Source organism: Malania oleifera, chromosome 7 (assembly GCF_029873635.1).
Source record: "Malania oleifera isolate guangnan ecotype guangnan chromosome 7, ASM2987363v1, whole genome shotgun sequence".
NCBI classification, from domain to species: Eukaryota; Viridiplantae; Streptophyta; class Magnoliopsida; order Santalales; family Ximeniaceae; genus Malania; species Malania oleifera.
This window is the reverse complement of record NC_080423.1, coordinates 96474975-96494239: the sequence shown is the minus strand read 5'-3', so window position 1 is coordinate 96494239 and position 19265 is coordinate 96474975. Positions and strand designations below refer to the sequence as shown.

At 37.6% G+C, this 19265-nt stretch overlaps 1 protein-coding gene across 1 annotated transcript; it reads right to left on the bottom strand.

Annotated features, from left to right (window-relative positions):
- Positions 1-14311: 14311 nt before the first annotated feature.
- On the bottom strand, positions 14312-18074 carry LOC131160946 (uncharacterized). The gene is made up of 2 exons (XM_058116816.1): positions 17968-18074; positions 14312-14669 (listed from the first exon to the last, which is right to left on the bottom strand). Exons 1-2 carry the CDS (start codon positions 18072-18074, stop codon positions 14312-14314), a joined length of 465 nt encoding a protein of 154 aa, XP_057972799.1.
- Positions 18075-19265: the final 1191 nt, after the last annotated feature.

The window sequence follows — 19265 nt, the reverse complement described above, 5'->3', positions numbered from 1 at the left end:
GAAACTTTTTCATATGGGGGTTTCACCTAAGAATTGCTAGTATATAGACTTGATGTGCAATGACGAGTTTTTAAACAAATCACTCGAGGATGCATTATATTACTTTGATGTTTTTGTGGAACGAGCCCAAACTTGGGGCACTTCTCAATCCGTTGGAACATTAAGGCACCTTGGTATTCAGAGTAGAGGAGGGATGTACCAACTCAAAGAAAAGGACGATATGTTAGTTAAGAGTGCAAACCACACAAGGCAAATGGAGGTTTTGCAAATGAAAAAGGTAAATGAGGTTACCACTGGACCTAGATTGGAAAAGGTTTGTGCAATTTGTGAGACCCAGGAACACTCCACTAGTGAGTGTCCCACCATTCCCTCCCTGAAAGAAGTGATTAGTGGTTAGGTAAGTGTGAATTCTTTGAATCAATTCAAAAGGCTCTTCAACAATCCATACTCTGAAACTTACAACAAAGGGTGGTCAAATCACCCTAACTTTAGTTGGAGGAATCAAGAGGTGGCTAATCCTTCATTTCCTGCTCAAAGTTTCAATCACCATGCCCCACAAAATTTTCAAGGGCAAGGAGCCCAATTCCATCAAAGTCAAGGTTCTCGGGGGTATGCTCAAAATCAACCTCAAGCATATGCCCGTCCAAGGCAACAAAATGTTCCACCATACCAACCCCTTCATAAGAGAAGTTTGGAGGATCAAATGCAACAGTTTATAGCCTAAAGGAGTCAATCAATTTCTCAAATCACTCACAATCTATTGGGGACATGAAAGCTTAAATTCTAAAGTTGAACATTGCTGTTGGGGTACTTCAATAAGGAAAAGGTAAATTTCCATCTCAACCCCAAGCTAATCCAGTGGGTCAACATAGTATTGCGAGTTCTAGTGACTCTTAGGTGACTATGGAGCATGCTAAATCCATTACCCTTAGAAGTGGTAAGAAAGTTGAAAGAAAAATTCCACAAAAAGAGATTTCAAAAAGAAATGATGAAGGCTCTTCAAGCAATGTTTTCAGAGAGCCTATTCATGAATCTAAGAGTAATGAGGTGACGTAAGAGCCCCAAGAGATTGAGGGTGAGAAATTTGTTGCAAAAGATCCAATAGTCATCTCGTAGCCATAGAGACTCAAGGCTCCTCAAAAGGGAAGATGTAATGCTGAAATGCTTGAATTATTCCAACAAGTGAAGGTAAACATACCTTTACTTGATACCATAAAACAAGTGCCTACATATGCTAAATTTTTAAAGGATCTATGCACTGTGAAGCGTAAGCATAACGTGCGTAGCAAAGTCCTTTTGGCTAAACAAGTGAGCTTAATTCTGAATGCAACTACACCTCCCAAATATAATGACCCTGGGAACCTGACCTTTCCATAGTGATAGGGGAACGAGCATGCCTTGCTTGATTTAGGGGCGAGTGTGAATCTTTTCCCCTACTCTGTGTATGAACAACTTGGGTTGGGAGAGTTGAAGCCAACAAAGATGACTTTAGAACTGGCAGATATAATTATTAGAATTCCTAAGGGATTCGTGGAGGATGTTTTAGTTCAAGTGGATTAATTCTTTAACCCTGTTGATTTTGTGGTACTGGATACTCAACAAGTGGTGACCAAAAATTCCCATATCCCAATTATCCTTGGTAGACCATTCCTTACTACGAGAAATTCTAACATCCAATGCAGGAATGGTTTGATGAAAATCTCATTTAGGAACATGACTACTGAACATAACATTTTTAATTTCATGAAGCAAGCTAGGGATGATGGTGATGTGTTTGAAGCTAATAGCATTGATGTTATTCTGCAGGAACACTTGAATGCTTTCTCTTGTGAAGACCCTCTTGAAGCATGCCTGGTAAATGTTGTAGAGAATGACTGTATTGAGAACCTCGAAGCGGAGCACTTCCGCTCTCTTCTCGATATAATTGAGGTCTTTGAAGTTCACAATTAGACTCCAAAATTTAAGGAGTTACTATACATTCATGCTTCATCGTACATGTGAGACAAATCAATTAATGAAGTTCAATTGATTATTAGTCATACTATGTAGACTAATAATCAATTGACTATGTTTATTATTTGTTTTATTTACGATTAGTGATTGTTGGCTTTATGGGAAGTCAGCAGTCAACTTGTTGCTATGGATTGTTGTAGTGGGCCCCAGCTCGATAGTGCTTGGCATGCCAGCCCGTTGGCAGCCCTTCTTGGAGTTGGTGCAGCCCCTCATGTCCACCTGATGCTTAGTGTGGGGCTTTGCACTACTATTTAAAGGAAAAAGTTGCACCCCTTCTACCACCAATTGGTTTTAGAAGAACCGGTAGTGCTTGATCTTGACAAGTGGTATCAGAGCGAGGTCACAGGTTCGAGCGCTCCCAGGGTAGCAGCCGGGGGTTTGATTATTGGCTTTATGGGAAGTCAGTAGTCAACCCTGTTGCGAGGGATCGTAGCAGTGGGCTCCAGCTCGATAGTGCTTGGCGTGCCAACCCGTCAGCACCCTTGCTTGGAATTGATGCTATCATGCCCCGAACCCTGTAATGGGACTCAGGGGTGAATAAGTAAACTAACCTATTCCTGTATCATACAAAACATCAATGATACGCTATAATGAATGAGGGTCCGACCCGTGGGGTTCCCGTACACCCTATATACATTCACATATATAACAAATAGGTAGCAGAAACGGTTCTTTCTATACATACATTATACCTTACCAGAGTCTATACAAAAGGATTCTAGGCTCCATATACAAAACATAAACCCCGGTGCCAACCAAAACCCCAAAATGACAACCTAATAGAGTCCTAGTACTTACATTCTTTGTCACGTGTTATGTAAATTCTATTATTGATGCATTTAATGATTTCATGTAGAATACAAGAATATATTATGCATTGAATCATCTGTTGAAAATTATGATTATACAATTGACTTTGCATGCAATGATTCATGTGAAAATTATTGTATTAATTCTTTTGTTGAATCACGTTACGAATTGAACATTAAAATTATGCTGTCGTATGAAAAACTAGAAAAGACTTTATTGAAAATGTATAAGTTTCTAGTTAGAGCATCTAAGCATAAACTATTTTTGAAGAATGAGAACAAAAGAATAGCAAAACAATTAAAGAGGTTAGAAAATTATCATGATATTCTTGAAAAGAAAAAAATAGTGAAGATATTGAAAATCTTGCTTGGAGAGAAAAACAGAAGATCATTCTAAAGTGTCGCTTAAGGCTAAAAGTGAGAAGATCAATCATAATATACCCTTGGAAATTAAAAGAAATAAATCTTTGAAAAATGGTTCATATTTTAAAACTCGTTGTCACATGAATGTCTCATTAAGCTAAAATAAAATAAATAAGCATAACGCTTCACGAAAATCAAAAATTTGCTTATGCCGAAAAATGAAATGGCATATTCAATCTAATTGTTTACTCAGAAGTGCCAGAGGCTTTGAAAATGAAATGAAGTGGATAATCAGCAAAGTAAACTCTGTAGGACCTAAGGAAAAATGGATTTAAATTAAAATTATTTTTTAGTCAATCTTTCCTTAGTGTTTAGGTTTAAGGGTTGTGATTACTATAGGATCAAGAAGTGGTGCGTGCTTAAAATTCCAAATCTTAGTATATGCATTCACTATACACTATATTGAATACTGAAATTCGGGTCATTACATCCTTCCCTCCTTATAAAAATTTCGTCCTCAAAATTTACTATTCACATAGTTTATCATCCCTTAGGCAAAATGGTCTACTTGTTTTATTACTTACCCTCACTTGTGGTGGAGGAATACTGTGGTTACATCTCAAGTCTTGGGAGATTACATATATCAAAAGAAATTCCTCCCAAAACTGAATACTACACTACTAAAACCATACATGTACTTGTCAAGGAACATAACTTAACTACTTATATTTTACCGAATCAAACTTCTAGAAATAGATGCGGATACTTATGTCTCATCTGCTCCTCGGACTCCTAAGAAGTCTCTTCTACCACATGATTCCTTCACAAAACTTTTACCTGAGAAATCTTCTTGTTGCATAGCTCTTGCACTTTCCTGTCCAAAATCTATACTGGTTCCTCATATCCTAGTGAATCACTAAGCTCCAACTCATCATAACTGATAATATGAGAAAGATCTGGGACATAATTCCTCAACATAGATACGTGGAATAGGTCGTGAATTATGGATAATGAAGGCGGTAAAGCTAACTTGTAGGCCATCGATCCCACTTTCTCTAAAATCTCAAACGGACTGATGAACCTAGGGCTAAGTTTAGCCTTCCTACCAAATCTCATAACTCCTTTTAACGGAGCTATCTTCAAAAATACGTGATCACCCATGTCAAATTCTAGATTCTTGCAGTGATTGTCAACATAACTCTTTTGTCGGCTCTGAGCTGTACTGATTCTTTCCCTGATAAGCCGAACCTTATTGTATGCCTGCTGCACTAGCTCTGGTCCCACAACTCGCCACTCACCTATCTCATCCCAATACAAAGAAGATCGACATGTCCTACCATATAGTGCCTCAAATGGTGCCATACCAATACTGGACTGGTAACTATTATTGTACGCGAACTCTACCAGTGGCATAAATTGAGTCCAGCTACCCCCAAAATCTAAAACACATGCTTGGAACATATCTTCTAGTATCTGTATCGTCCTCTCAGTCTGACTGTCTGACTAAGGGTGGAATGTCATACTAAACGATAATTGAGACCCCAGAGCCTCTTGCAAGCTCCTCCAAAATCGTGACGTGAATCACGGGTCTTGATCTCACACAATAGATACAGACACCCCATAAGGACGAACTATCTCCTGAATGTAGATCTTTGCTAAACGGCAGAGGGAATAGTTGATCTTGATAGGAATAAAGTGGGTGGTCTTCATTAATCGATCTACTATCACCCAAATCGTATTATGGCCATGCGATGTCGACGGTAGCCTTGACAAAGTCCATAGAAATATGACCCCACTTCCACTCTTGGATAAATAACGGCTGCAACTGCCCTACCGGCCCTGATGCTCAGCCTTTACCTGCTGGCATGTCAAGCACTGGGCTACATACTCGGTAATCTCTCTCTTCATACCACTCCACCAGTAAAACTCTCGCAGATCCCTGTACATTTTTGTACTACTAGGATGAACCGTATACAAGGATCTGTGAGCCTCCCCTAAAATTGTCCTCCTAATGTCAGCATCAGAAGGAACACATAATCTGGATTAGAACTGTAAAGCTCCGTCATATGAGATGTCAAATTCCTCTCGCTGTCCACTCTGTACCCTGTCTATCACCTCTACTAACTCTGGATCTTCCTTCTGAGCAGCTTTAATTCTTTCTTGCAGAGTAGGGTGTACCACTAGGCTGGCGATACATACTGGAGTATCACTCTCTATCAATTCGATGCCAAGTCTCTCCAGATCCATCATGATCAGATGCTGGACCTCCATAGTTGCCAATGCTGATACTCCAGACTTCCTGCTCAGTGCATCAGCTATCACGTTTGCTTTCCCTAGGTGGTAACTAATAGTACAATCAAAATCTTTAATCAACTCTAACCATCTTCTCTATCTCATACTCAAGTCCTTCTGAGTGAAGAAATACTTCAAACTCTTATGGTCGGAGAAAATCTCACACTTCTCGCCTTATAGATAATGCCTCCAAATTTTTAGTGCGTGTACTACTGCAGCCAACTCAAGATCGTGGGTAGGGTAGTTCTTTTCGTACTTTTTCAACTGTCTAGACGCATACTCTACTACCTTGCCATGCTGCATCAACACAAAGCCAAGACCCTTTAGGGACGCATCACTATAGACGGTATAACCCTCACCCCTAGACGGGATGATTAATACCGGTGCTATGACTAATTTATACTTCAACTCCTGAAAACTCTGCTCACAGTTATTGTCTTACTCAATTTCAGCATTCTTCTTCGTTAGTCGTGTCAGAGGCCCTGATAAGGCTGAGAACCCCTCAACAAAACGACGGTAATATCCAACTAAACCCAAGAAACTCCTAATATCCTGGACGTTCCTCGGTCTAGCCCAATTTACTACCGCCTCAATCTTATTGGGATCTATAGAAATTCTGCCTCCTGAAATTACATGCCCCAAAAACACAACTTTCTTGAGCCAAAAGTCACATTTGCTGAACTTGGCATACAACTTTTTCTCTCTAAGCATATGCAAAATCTGCCTCAAATGTATCTCATGCTCCTCATAGCTCCTTGAATAGACCAGTACATCATCAATAAAAACAACCATGAATTGGTCTAAGTATTGGTGAAAGACTCTGTTCATCATTCATCAAACCAAATAGCATAACAAAAAACTCGTAATGCCCATACTTGGTCCTAAAAGACGTCTTCGATACATCTTCTACTCTCACCTTCACCTGATGATAACCTGCTCTAAGATCGATCTTGGAATACACCCGTGTACTCTGGAGCTGATCAAACAAGTCATCTATATGGGGTAGAGGATACTTGTTGTTGATGGTCACTTTATTAATCTCTCTGTAATCTATACACATCCTCATAGACCCGTCCTTCTTCTTTACAAACAGCATTGCAGCTCCCCACGGCGATACACTGCGCCGTATAAAGCCTTTATCTAGCAAATCTTGTAACTGGTCTTTCAATTCTACCAACTCTGCTGGCGCCATTGGATATGGTGCTTTAGAAATAGGCTCTGTACCTGGAAGTAGATCAATGAAAAAATCTACTTCACGATTAGGTGGCAAACCTGGCAATTCATCTGGAAACACGTCTGTAAATTCTTTCAACACAGGCGTATTTATAAGCTTCAATTCATTTTCTGACATTTCTTTCACAAAAGCCACAAATCCTAGACAACCATTCTGGAGCAATCTCCTTGCCTGAATAGCTGAGACCGTATGAGGTAAGGGTTGCACTCGTGACCCTGTAAATCTGAATTCTGGTTTCCTTGAAGGTCTGAATATCACTTCTCTAGCACGGCAGTCGATAATAGCATAATTAGCTACTCGCCAATCCATGCCGAAAATAATGTCAAGCCCGTGCATATCTAATACCACCAAATCAGCAAATAAAATCTTCCCCTAAACATCAACTAGACAACCACAGAGTACCCTACTACATCTCATTGCTGACCCGATCCGTGTAGCCACTAATAACTCGACATTTAATGATTGCGTTTCTACCCCACATAACTTAACACACTCCAAGGACACAAACGAATGTGTGGCACCGGAATCAAAAAGTGAAATAACTTTAAATGAAAACATACTAATAGTACCTGTCACCACATCGCCGGTGGCCTCAACGTCGCACGGCGTCAAAGCGAAAACTCTGACTGGGGCCGTATTCCTCTGCTGGCCTCCTTGTGGTGCCTGTTAACCTCCTCGTGCAGGTCTAGGAGCAGGAGCCATACCTGTCTGTGTCGGACACTTCCTCATCATATGCCCTGGCTCCCCGCACCTGTAGCAGACACCTTGCCCGGCACGACACTCCCCCTGGTGTCTCTTCCCATAAGATGGGTAAGTTGGAGATGGCTGTGCACCCTGGAAACCATGATTCCCGGTCTCCTATCTTTGGTCCCTATAATAGTCACCTCTCTTCCACATAGCATGGCCGACTCCCTACTGAGAACTAGAAGGTGTAGACCTCTTCTTCTATCTCTGTTCCTCCGCCTCCAACCGCTTTCCAATCTCTGCTATAGTGGCTCTATCCACTAGCTCAGCAAAATTCTGCAACTTCAGAATCGATTCCTGCTTGAAAATTTCTCTCCTCAGGTCTCTTTCAAAATGTCGTACCTTCTTCGCTTCATTTGGATTGATGTATGGGGCGAAGCGAGTTAGCTCGATGAACCTCGCCGCGTACTGCTGTACTGACAAATGTCCTTGCTTCATATTCAGGAACTCTTTAATCTTAGCCTCCCTAGAAGATGCTAGAAAATACCTGTCGAAGAATATTTCTTTAAATCGCTCCCACGTCATCTCTAAAGGTATAGTCCTCTACTGCTCTAAAAGTCTCACTATTGACCACCATCTCTCGACCTCTCCAGTAAGTTTATAGGTGGCAAACAGCACCTTCTGCTCCTCTGAATACTGCAGTACTACAAATATCTTCTCCATCTCCTACACCTATTTTTCAACAACTGTAGAATATGTCCCTCCTAAGAAAGCTGGAGGACTCATCTTAATAAACTTCTCAATCGAACTACCGTGGCCTACCGATGGACCACCCTATTCCTTCGAACTCCTAGAAATCTCCGCCATAACTTGCTGTGCTACGCTGCGTAAGACGACATCTGAATCACTGCCTACAGTGCCTGAGGGTCCAGCACCCTCACTCCCACTAGCGTGGGCACTATTGCCACCAAGGTCCATCCTGAAAAACATGATAACTTAACTTAAAACCCCTTCACTATACACGTCACTCAACTCATATAGTATATTTTTCTTAATTAACTTGTCTCTCTTAATCTCAATTCAAGGTTCAATCTTACAACCTAGATACCCAACCCGACGATAGTTTACAATGATTTTCCTGAAATTGTTACCCCAGGAAAATCACACAAACCACCACGGAAGTCCTGCATCTAGCTTACAAAATGAAACCTCAAATTCCCTTATCCTATACTCTGGTATTATTACTGCTGCACTCTAGAGTCTACAGAACCTAGTATCCTAGGCTCTAATACCAAATGTAGCGACCCTCCATAAAATATATCATAATAAATACAATGGTCAACCCGAACTCGTGGGTAACAGGGACACCGGTCAATCACAGTGGAATTCTACGCAACAGTGACATAAAATTTAAATCATCCATCCATAAAACTTAACATCAGAAGCATAACACCAGAGTTTACTACATCTCCAAAAACTGTACATATATACAACCCACAAAATTTCAAAATGACACTAGGACCATATAACAAAAATCTACTGATCCTAGTACATAGCTTACCCTTCTATTAGGGAAGCACCAATCACTCAATGGCGGCCCTACCCCGCCGGTCTCTCTGGGTTTCCTAAAAATCATTTAATGTTGGAGGTGAGACACTTCTCAATAAGGGAAATAAACTAAATACAGCCGTGTGACAACATGAACATTTAAAGTGCTTATAAATATACAGTACATTTTATAACTCTGGAAATAATCATACTATCATACTGGATAATCATGTACTTTTATATTTGTCAATAAATCATAACATACATAAGCATCTGCTATAACTGTAATACTGAAAATATACCCAGGATGAATAGCTAGCTAATGTCATGTATTACCCCGCTATGACGGGTTGTGCAACTTGAAGGCGGGACCCGACAATGGCTAGCCAACCACTGTTGAATCAAATATGTCTGTAAGTACAATGGGCCCGCCACACCCTGGTCCGGACTGCGAGGTGGACATCCACACTCTACTGAAAGCCATATCGACTATCCATTTCCCATCCCCTCGTGGGATGGTTGACACTAATCTGAAGTAGATATCTGATCTACACATATAGCTACGGTATTGAGCCCTGAAATGAACTAAACTAACATCCTAATTGTAATAACATATAATACATGAACATACATAACATCATTATGGCCTCATGCCGAAAACATAGATACGATCTCGTGCCATATCATAAATACATGGCCTCACGCCAAAATCGTAAATACGACCTCGTGCCGATAATATAAATACATGGCCCCGCGCCAAAACATGAATACGGCCTCGTGCCGATAACATAAAATACATGGCCTCGTGCCAACATCGTTTAAGGTATATACATTCTGAAAATAATTCATTTATCATATATTCGTCAAAATGATCGTAACATAACATATCTTTTCATAATACCTGAAATCATACTTTGTTCATAAATTCTTTTATATCATAATATGTTCACATAACATAATATTCATGCCACACGTGCACTGTATAAAATCATACTTCTTATTCTAAAATCGTGGTCCTTTGGCATCTCATACATACATATATGTTCTATCATAATAGTAATATTTCCTAAACGTACATTTCATCTATAATATACAAGTATAACATTTGCCTTTCTGAAAATAAATTTACCCATAATTAATAATAAATTGCGTGGAAAATAAATGCTTTAGTTTATTCCCTTACCTGACTACTGAGAAAGCCCGTAAAATATCCTAACTTGACCCCCGTATGACTTCCTAATCAATACCCTGAAACTTAAAATTCCAGTATTAAACATCAGTATTTTCATGCGTACATCAATTTCTATAACTATCATAAAGTCTAATTTGGCTTAAAAAGCCTTACCTCAACCCAGGGATGATTTTCAATTTCGTTTTCCTAACGATCCGCTCTGGCAAACTCGTAGAGAACTCCACCAGGAGCGTTGTGGTAGCCTCAAATCTTCAATCCGGTGTAAAATTAGCCCAAAATTGAAGAGAGAGAGAGAGTGAAAGAGCCAAAGGGGAGAGAGAGAGAGAGAGAGAGAGAGAGAGAGAGAGTGGAGAGTAAGCTTAATTGTGAAGAAAAATCAGATTTTTCATATATATAAACAGCGAAATTGGTCGACAAGCCCGACCTTCGTCGACGAGTCCTTCACAAATTTTATCGACAAAATCCACTCCTCGTTGATAAAATTCAGTCAGCTCAAAAACCCCCTCTTGGCGTTTTCTCATCGACGAAGCCCTGTATTCATTGACGAAATCTTTAAAACCTTCGTTGACAAAACCCTGTGTTCGTCGACGAAGCTTGACAACTTCCCTTCTTTTCCCAACTTCCATTCCCTTTTCTTTTATTATTTAAATTCCACTTTTAAAATTCGGGTCGTTACACCGAAGACTAGGTTTGTGCTCAATCCACAGTTCTATGGGTGTAGTAGGTACTGACTTAGATAGGACTAAGTTCATAATACCGACTATTGTTTCTAGTGTGTGCCCCCAAAACGAATTACGCAATTTTGAATAACTCATCACAGATCTGACCATGTCCATAAGAATCCTATTCCTTTTTTCTACTACAACATTCTGTTGTGGCATACCAGGTGCAGAAAATTGGGATTCAATTCCCTCCTATGATAAGTAATTCACAAATTCTCCTAAGAGGTACTCGCCACCACGATTAGATCGTAGTGTCTTGATACATTTACCCTGACGCTTCTCTGTTTCTACCTTAAATACCTTGAATTTTTCAAAGCATTCAGACTTATGATGCATCAAATAAATATACACATACCTTGAGAAATCATAAATGAATGTCAAGAAATACTCAAATCCACCTTTAGCCTAGATATTCATTGGGCCACACAAATCAGAGTGAACAAGTTCTAATGCCTCTTTTTCTCTATAGCCTTTGGCCGAAAAGTGCTGCTTGGTCATCTTACCTTCTAAGCAGGATTCAAAAACTGGTAGTGCCTCCACTTCTAACGAACCTAATGGCCCATTTGAACCAGCCTTGAAATCCGACTCAAATTAATATGACCTAGACTTACCAAAGATAAGTTTGGTTCAATTCAGAAGGTTTCTTTCTCATACATGGTTGTTTATTAGTGTTATTCAATTCATTTAGTTGCACTATAGGAGAAGCATGATTAATAATATAAAGACCATCCACCAATGTACCAGAATAGATAAACCATTTATTTAACTTAATAACAACTAAGTCATTAAAATAAATGGAATATCCATTATCCACCAACTTGGAAAGTGAAATCAAGTTCCTTCTAATGGAAGGTACATAAAGAGAGTCTTTCAATACTAAAATCCTATCTCTACCAAAAGAAATGTGAATATCACCTACTGCAACTAGTGACACTCTTTACGTAAATCTCTCCATCACCTAGCTGGCCGGTTTTCTGGAACCCTTGCAAAGAATTGCAAACATGATTAGTGGCTCTTGTATCTACACACCAGGTACTAGTAGATATCACTGCTAAACATGTGTTTAACTACTGGTGAATGAGATATACCTTTGTTGTTCTTTTTGGAAAGATAAACTAGACATTGTTGTAGTGACCCAAAGAATAATAGCATTTTAATAATAAGAGGGAGAGAAAATAGATACAGAAACAGAAGGAAGCCGTAGACTTCGTCGACGAACGCGGACATTGCATTTTGAGGGGAATAAAAAATTCAGAAAATTTCTAGGGCTTTGTCGATGAACACAGGGTTTCGTCGACAAAGGTTTAAAGAATTTTGTCGATGAATACAGGGTTTCATCGACGAGAAGATACTGATAGATGGTTCGGGCTTCTCTGAATTTGGTCAACGAATATAGGGCTTCATTGACGAATTTACTAAAGGATTCATCGACGAAGTGACGTGTCTCGTCGACAAACCTGGCCCTATAAATAGTGGAAACCCAGGATTTTTATCATTTTCACCACGCCTCTCTCTCTCTATGCCACTCTCTACCTTCTCTCTTCGATTTCGGCCCCACCAGTCGCCGGATCGATGATCCGAAACTACCATGACACTCCTGGCGGAGTTCTCTGCAAATTTTCCAGAGCAGATCGTTGGGAAAATAGAGTTGGATTTCATCCCAAATTCAAGATAAGACCTTTTAACTTAATTTTGGCCTTATGGCAGTAATAGGAAATAATGTAGGCAGGAAAATACTGATATTATGTTCTAACATATGTTGGTTTCAGGGTGTTTTGTAGGAGGCCTTGCGGATGTTAGGCTAATATCTCATAGGTGCTTTTCAAAGTTAAGGTAAGGGAAATATGCTATGCTAGATATTTTTAGAAACATTATACAGTTTATTTAATTATGAAAATTATGTATTTAGTATGGTATGGTGTGGCTTGTGAATATGAATATGGTACAAAGATATGTTTTACAAATTTAGTTTCCTGATTTTACGAATTTCAGTATTATGATTATGCAAATTTTAGTACCATGATTTTATGGATTTTAGTACCATGATTATACAGATCTCAGTACCATAATTACATGAATTCCAGTATTATGATTATGCAATTCAATGTTATGATTTTACAGTTCTCAGTATTACAATATATGAATTACAGTATAGTTATGCAGTATCACGGTTATTACGATTACTTCAGAATCATGGTAAATCAGTTAGATATGTATAAAAATATATTATATGTTATCAAACCCTATTGGACTTGCAGCTACAAAGCACGGTACCATGAGTGCAACCACCTATTCAGATAATACGTGGTAAGGTCGATCACCTAGGCCCTTGAAGAGGTTAGGCTCCCCATCCAGATATGGGTTGAGGTGGGCAGATCGATTGACGGAGTTCAGTGATTTATTCCTAGTTGGCCAGCCAGGGTAAATCCAGCCTACGGGCTACACAACCTTGTCATGAGGGGGCAAGTCATGACATAGATAGCCACAGGGAATAGTTTCAGTTACTATTACATATGTACAGATTTACAGAAACAGGGACCATACTTATATACACTAAAAGTATTTTGAATTATAACCTATAATACTGCTATGTTAAGCAACATGGAAAGGGTTGGTGTATTTTATTATTCGGACTGTACTTTTGTATTTAGTTATTCATGTTTATATGAAAACAAATTTCATGATATATAGTAGCTCATTTGCCACACACTAGTAATAACATATTTCTTCTTACTGAGCGTTGGCTCATTCTAGTGTTGAAACATTTTTCAGGTGATCTAGGTAGGTGAGTAGATCAAGCTCGCAGGTAGAGAGGTGTCTATAGTGCCTTGACAGCAAAGTGAGTACAGTGGAGGATTTTTGTATTTGCCCTAGTTAGCTGAGGGTAAATTGGGAATTCAATGATATGTGTATATTTTGGGGAACACGGTAGTACCCTGGTATTGGTTTTGTATTGTATGTAATGGTTTATGGTTAAGTTTATATGATTTCTACTTCTTGCTTCTTAGGCTTATGGTTGGGTTTACCCCCAGCATGGTATCAGAGCATGTAGAATGTTATAGTATATAAAAGAAGAAAAAAACCCATTTAATTAAGCAGGTCGTTACAATTGTGCTTTCCAGTGCCCTCACAGCTTGCAGTGAAAACACTTGCCTGTGGGCTTTTTCATTCCATCTTGCGGCCCACGTACTACTGGAGGAGCTCCCTATGGTTTCTAAACCTTTTTCTACTTCTTTCGGCTTTTTGGCTCAGAAGAAGAACCTTTCTCAGTCATAAGAGCAAAAGTTGGCTTCCTAATGAGGCCCTTAGCTGCTTGAAGCTCATTAAGTAGTTCTGCTAATGAGTAAGAGAGCTTATTCATGTTATAATTTAGGCAAAACTACTTAAATGAGCTAGACAGTGACTGGAGAATGATATCGACTTGAGTTTTCCCATCAATTTCAGCTCCAAGGATCTATAGCTCATTGAGAAGACCAATTATCTTCAGAACATGATACCTTATTGGGGTCCCTTCTGCCATAGTAGTATTCATAAGTTCCTTCATAGTAGTTTGCCTAGCAGCATGATTTTGATCCCTAAACATTTCTTTGAGGTTTTGCATTATATCATAGGTAGAAGGCATAGATTGATGCTGATGTTGTAGAACATTCGATATAAATGCCAAAGTGTAACACCGCGCCATCTCATCAGCCTTAATCCACTTTCGGTAAGCTTGGGTTTCCTCATCAGTTGCCCCTTCATTGGGTTTCTGTGGACATACCTCTGTGAGCACATACTTGCACTCCTCAACAATCAGCACAATATCCAAGTTCCTTTTCTAGTCAATATAATTAGGTCCAACCAATTTGTTTTATTTATTTATTTATTATTTTTTTTAATTTTTTTTTCAAAATAACAGCCAGGGGATTGAAAGCCATTTTAATCCTAAGAACCACATATTATAATAAAATATGATGAGTAATAATAAAATTTTAATTTAATTAAAAGAATATGGTTCCCTCTACCAATATTTTTCTTTTAAAGAATTTGTCAGCATCCTAGCACACCGTGAGTAATATGCCTCGACGGGAGGTTGTCTATTACTTAACATTTGTATAGACAGGTGAGGACCTATTAATTTTACTATCTAGGCAAGTGACTCTGCCAAGAAAAATTAAACTGCTAACTTTGCTTTGGTCCTATAAACAATAGCATTGACTCAGATGGTGAGAATACTATTATTCATAACTAAGTGTATACCATCACATAACACTAGACTTATTGTCCTGTAGTGAATCTCCCAGATGGAAAGGTGACCCAATACTAACAATTACTAGAGTTTATACTTGGTGAGTCTATAATTAATTTCATCTGATGGAGAGGAAGATACTAATATCATCTCATAAAATTAATTACATCACTTATAAACTAGTGATGGAGACCATGAGATTTATACATAATAAATTCCCTCACCCACTTAGTTATTTAATTCATGAGGGATGCAAATTTGCACATGTTTAATATTCCAATAAATTTAATATTCCAATATTGGTAACTAAAATACATGCAACAAATAAAATTCCAAATTCCCTTAAATTATTAAATTTTGTTTTTATAACTTAAGAATTAATTTTATTATTTAAGTTGCATATGCATAAACCAAATTAAAATATTAAATCTTACATGCTAATGATATAACATAAGAACAAAAAATATGTCAAGCAAGCATATATAAACAAGAAATATGACATAATAAAAATCCTGGCTATTATGGTCCAGGAGCTCGCATCATTAAACTGTGATTCCTTGCTTGCCATTAGGGAGTGCCGGTGGTCGGTGGGGGTCCGACCTTTAGAATGTGGCTACAAGTTTATTTATAAACCTTCCATTTAAATTTAAATTCAAATTCAATTTAAAATTCAAATTCAAAATTTAAAATTCAAATTCAAATTCAAATTCAAATTCAAAATTCAAATTCAAATTCAAATTCAAATTTAAACTGCAACACTGTTCTAGGGTTTTTCTTCTTTTTTGCCAGTACTACGCACAGCCAGTGACCATCTTATCTGTAATGCCCCAAAGCTGAAAATCTAGTCTAGTGTGTTATACATGATCAACCGTGCTTTATGGCACCCTGAACCTCCCTTGTGGGACTCGGATGTCACGTCATTCATTTTCCTGTACGTGTTATTCCATTAATAATTATGCTGCAAAAAACATAACTACAATTCTCTATCAATAATATACCAGAATTTTCTACTTCTATCTATATACCAAACTCAACTTTTCATCCACCTGTATTCATATATTTACATATCTCCAAAACATAACCAACAACCTCCAGTATTCATAACCCAAAAGACTTAAAATATAAAACATAAATTTATACATCCCAAAATATTATCAAGTTTATATCCTTTTTCTTCTTTTCTTTAACCCAAAAAGGCTATAACAACATCGAGCTCTCTAAGCTCGATCCCGTGGAGGTCTTGAAAAAAAATAATTTGTATTCGGGTGAGACACATCTCAGTAAGGGAAGAAACAATATATTAAAATAGCGTGTGACCAACATGAGGTTATAATCAATATAATATTTAACATTTGCAAATCTTAACATGATTTTTGAAATCATTTTTTGAACCTAATCAATCACATGTAAGATATTTTACCCACAAGAAAAACCAAATGATAGGGATGATTACCCGCCCATACAAGTAGCACCACTCTATTCTGATACTTTAGGCAACCAAAGGTCACAACTGAAGCATACCAGGGTACTCACCTTACTCAATAAGCCCTCAGGTGAATAAGTAATCTCGTACTTACACATACAAAAGTTACCAACGAAGGCTCCTGAGAATAGGGAAATCTACTCGCCCATACAAGTGGTTTCCCTTTTCCCTAGTACGTTATGTAGCCTATTGCTACACCTGATACTAACTAGAGCACTCGTCTTTCTCAGCAAGCCTTCGAGCAAAGGGTATGCCCCGTCCAAATGTAACATGTTCTACTAGCATAAATAATGATACTACTATAATACATTATTTTGTCTACCATTATTATGCATTTCTCAACTTTTCATGCTTTTATCTTTTACATTTCATTGCATTTCACTTTATGTGGTTTTTCCCATTTCTCATTGTTCAAATTTCATATTTTATTTCCATTTCATTCCCATTTTCATTTCATTTCATACCTAGTATCTTTCAGCTGTTTTTGTGTTAGTCCTAACATCTTTTAGCTGTTTTTGCATTAGTCCTAGCGTCTTTCGGTTGTTTTTGTGTTAGTCCCAGCATGCTTTAGCTGTTTTTGTGTTAGTTCACATAGAAATGCGCTAGTTTGCTACCCAACATCTTTCAACTGTTTTTGGTTCCATGGTTGAATTAGCACTCATATGCAGCATATTTCATATAACATTTTCATTTCAATTCATTTCCTATATATACCACATCTCATACATATAACATAATTCCACACATAATTCTATTTTGTAGACACCCCATTTTTACCCAGACCCAATATATTTATTACTATTATTATTATTATTATTGTTATTTTATTATTATTATTATTTTTATTATCTTATTTATTCTTATTATTATTATTATTATTAATTTTCATTAATCTTATTATTATTATTATTATTATTATTATTATTATTATTATTATTTTCTTTAGTATTATTATTATTATTATTATTTTACTATTATTATTTTTATTATTATTTATTTATTTATTTTTGTTATTACTATTATTATTATTTTGCTATTATCATTATTTTTACCTTATTATTATTATTATTATTATTATTATTATTATTACCATATTAATAATTATTCTCATATATATTATTTCCAAAAAAAAAAATACCATAAACCAAAAAGGAAAGAGGGAGTTAGGGTTTCAAAATAATTTTTATAAAAAAGTCCTTTGCTTAGGCGCTGCACACACTCCAGCCAAGGGCAGCCGTAGCGCACTGCCGCAGGGGAAAAACCAAAAAGAAAAAAAAACCTCCTTATTCTTCTGGGTCTTCTTCTTCTTCCTCTTTTTGATGCACCTAGCCGCCACCCACTCTCCCTCATCTATCTCGCAACTCTCTCTTCCCTTTTTCTCCCTCTCTCTCGAGCACACAGCCACAGCAGCCGCCCCATCCTCGGCCAGTCCTCTGCAATATCCCCTGCCCCGGCTAAGACACCAGCAGTAGCAACAACAGAACCGCGAGCCACCAACTTCATCATCTCCGCTCCATACCCCTTTGCCTCCTCTTCCTACTGCAACTCCGGCGAGCCACACCGACACAGCAACACCAGCATGGTCGTGGACTGCGCTATCGTCGCCGCTTCCCGCTGTTCGTCGTCATCATGCTCAGCTTCTTCTTCGGCCTCCTATATTCCCGACGAGATCCTCCAACTCCGAGAGACAGGCCAGCCATAGCAGCTTCGGCCAGAAGCAGCAGCACCACGCCTCTGGTCACCTCCCCAGCGGAGTCGCCAAATCGTCACCGCCGTCTCCGTCGCCGCCACAAACTCTCTCTTCACGCCACCAGCAGCAGCGGCCAGCAGCTCCAATCCGACAGCCCTCACGGCCACCCAACTCCTCCCCGACCAGTCATCCACGCCTCCATGAGCTCCAGTGTTCAGTCATCATCCCGGGTCAATTAGGTATATATGTATGTATATATGTTATTGTCAGTGCACTTTTTATTTTATTTTTTTGTATTATATATATTGATCATATGAATATTATTATTCCCTGTTTATTACTATTATTAATATATTGTTATTGTTTGTGTTTTATCGTCAACTATAATGTTATGATATTATTATTAACAATATTATTATTAGTAATATTATTATTTTAGTATTAATATCATATTGTTTGTGTATCATTATTAATAATGTTATTATATTGTTTGTATATTATCATTAATAATATGATCATATGGTTTGTTATTATATTGATTAGTATTATTACCATATTGTTTATATATTAGTGTTAGTAATGTTATTATATAGTTGGTTTATTATTATTAGCATTATTATTATATTAATTATATTAGTATTTAGAATTACATAGTTTGTATATTATTATTGATATTCTATCGTTTGTCTATTATTGGCATGGTTATTATATGGATTGTATTAGTATTATACTTTTTGTATATTATTACTTAAATTGTTATCATATTATAAGAATATTTATGTTATTATCATCTATATCGTTATAATTTGTATGTTATTATTATCATCATTGTAATATTAGTATAGTATTATTAAAAAGGTAATGTTTATGTAGCATATTAATTTTTAGGGTTGTATACCAATTTTTGGTTTGATTTATTTCCACCATTTCCCATTTAGTGGTCTTGTTAGATATTTACATATTAGTGTTAGCTTTAAACTGTTTCCATAATTTATTTGTTTGCTTAC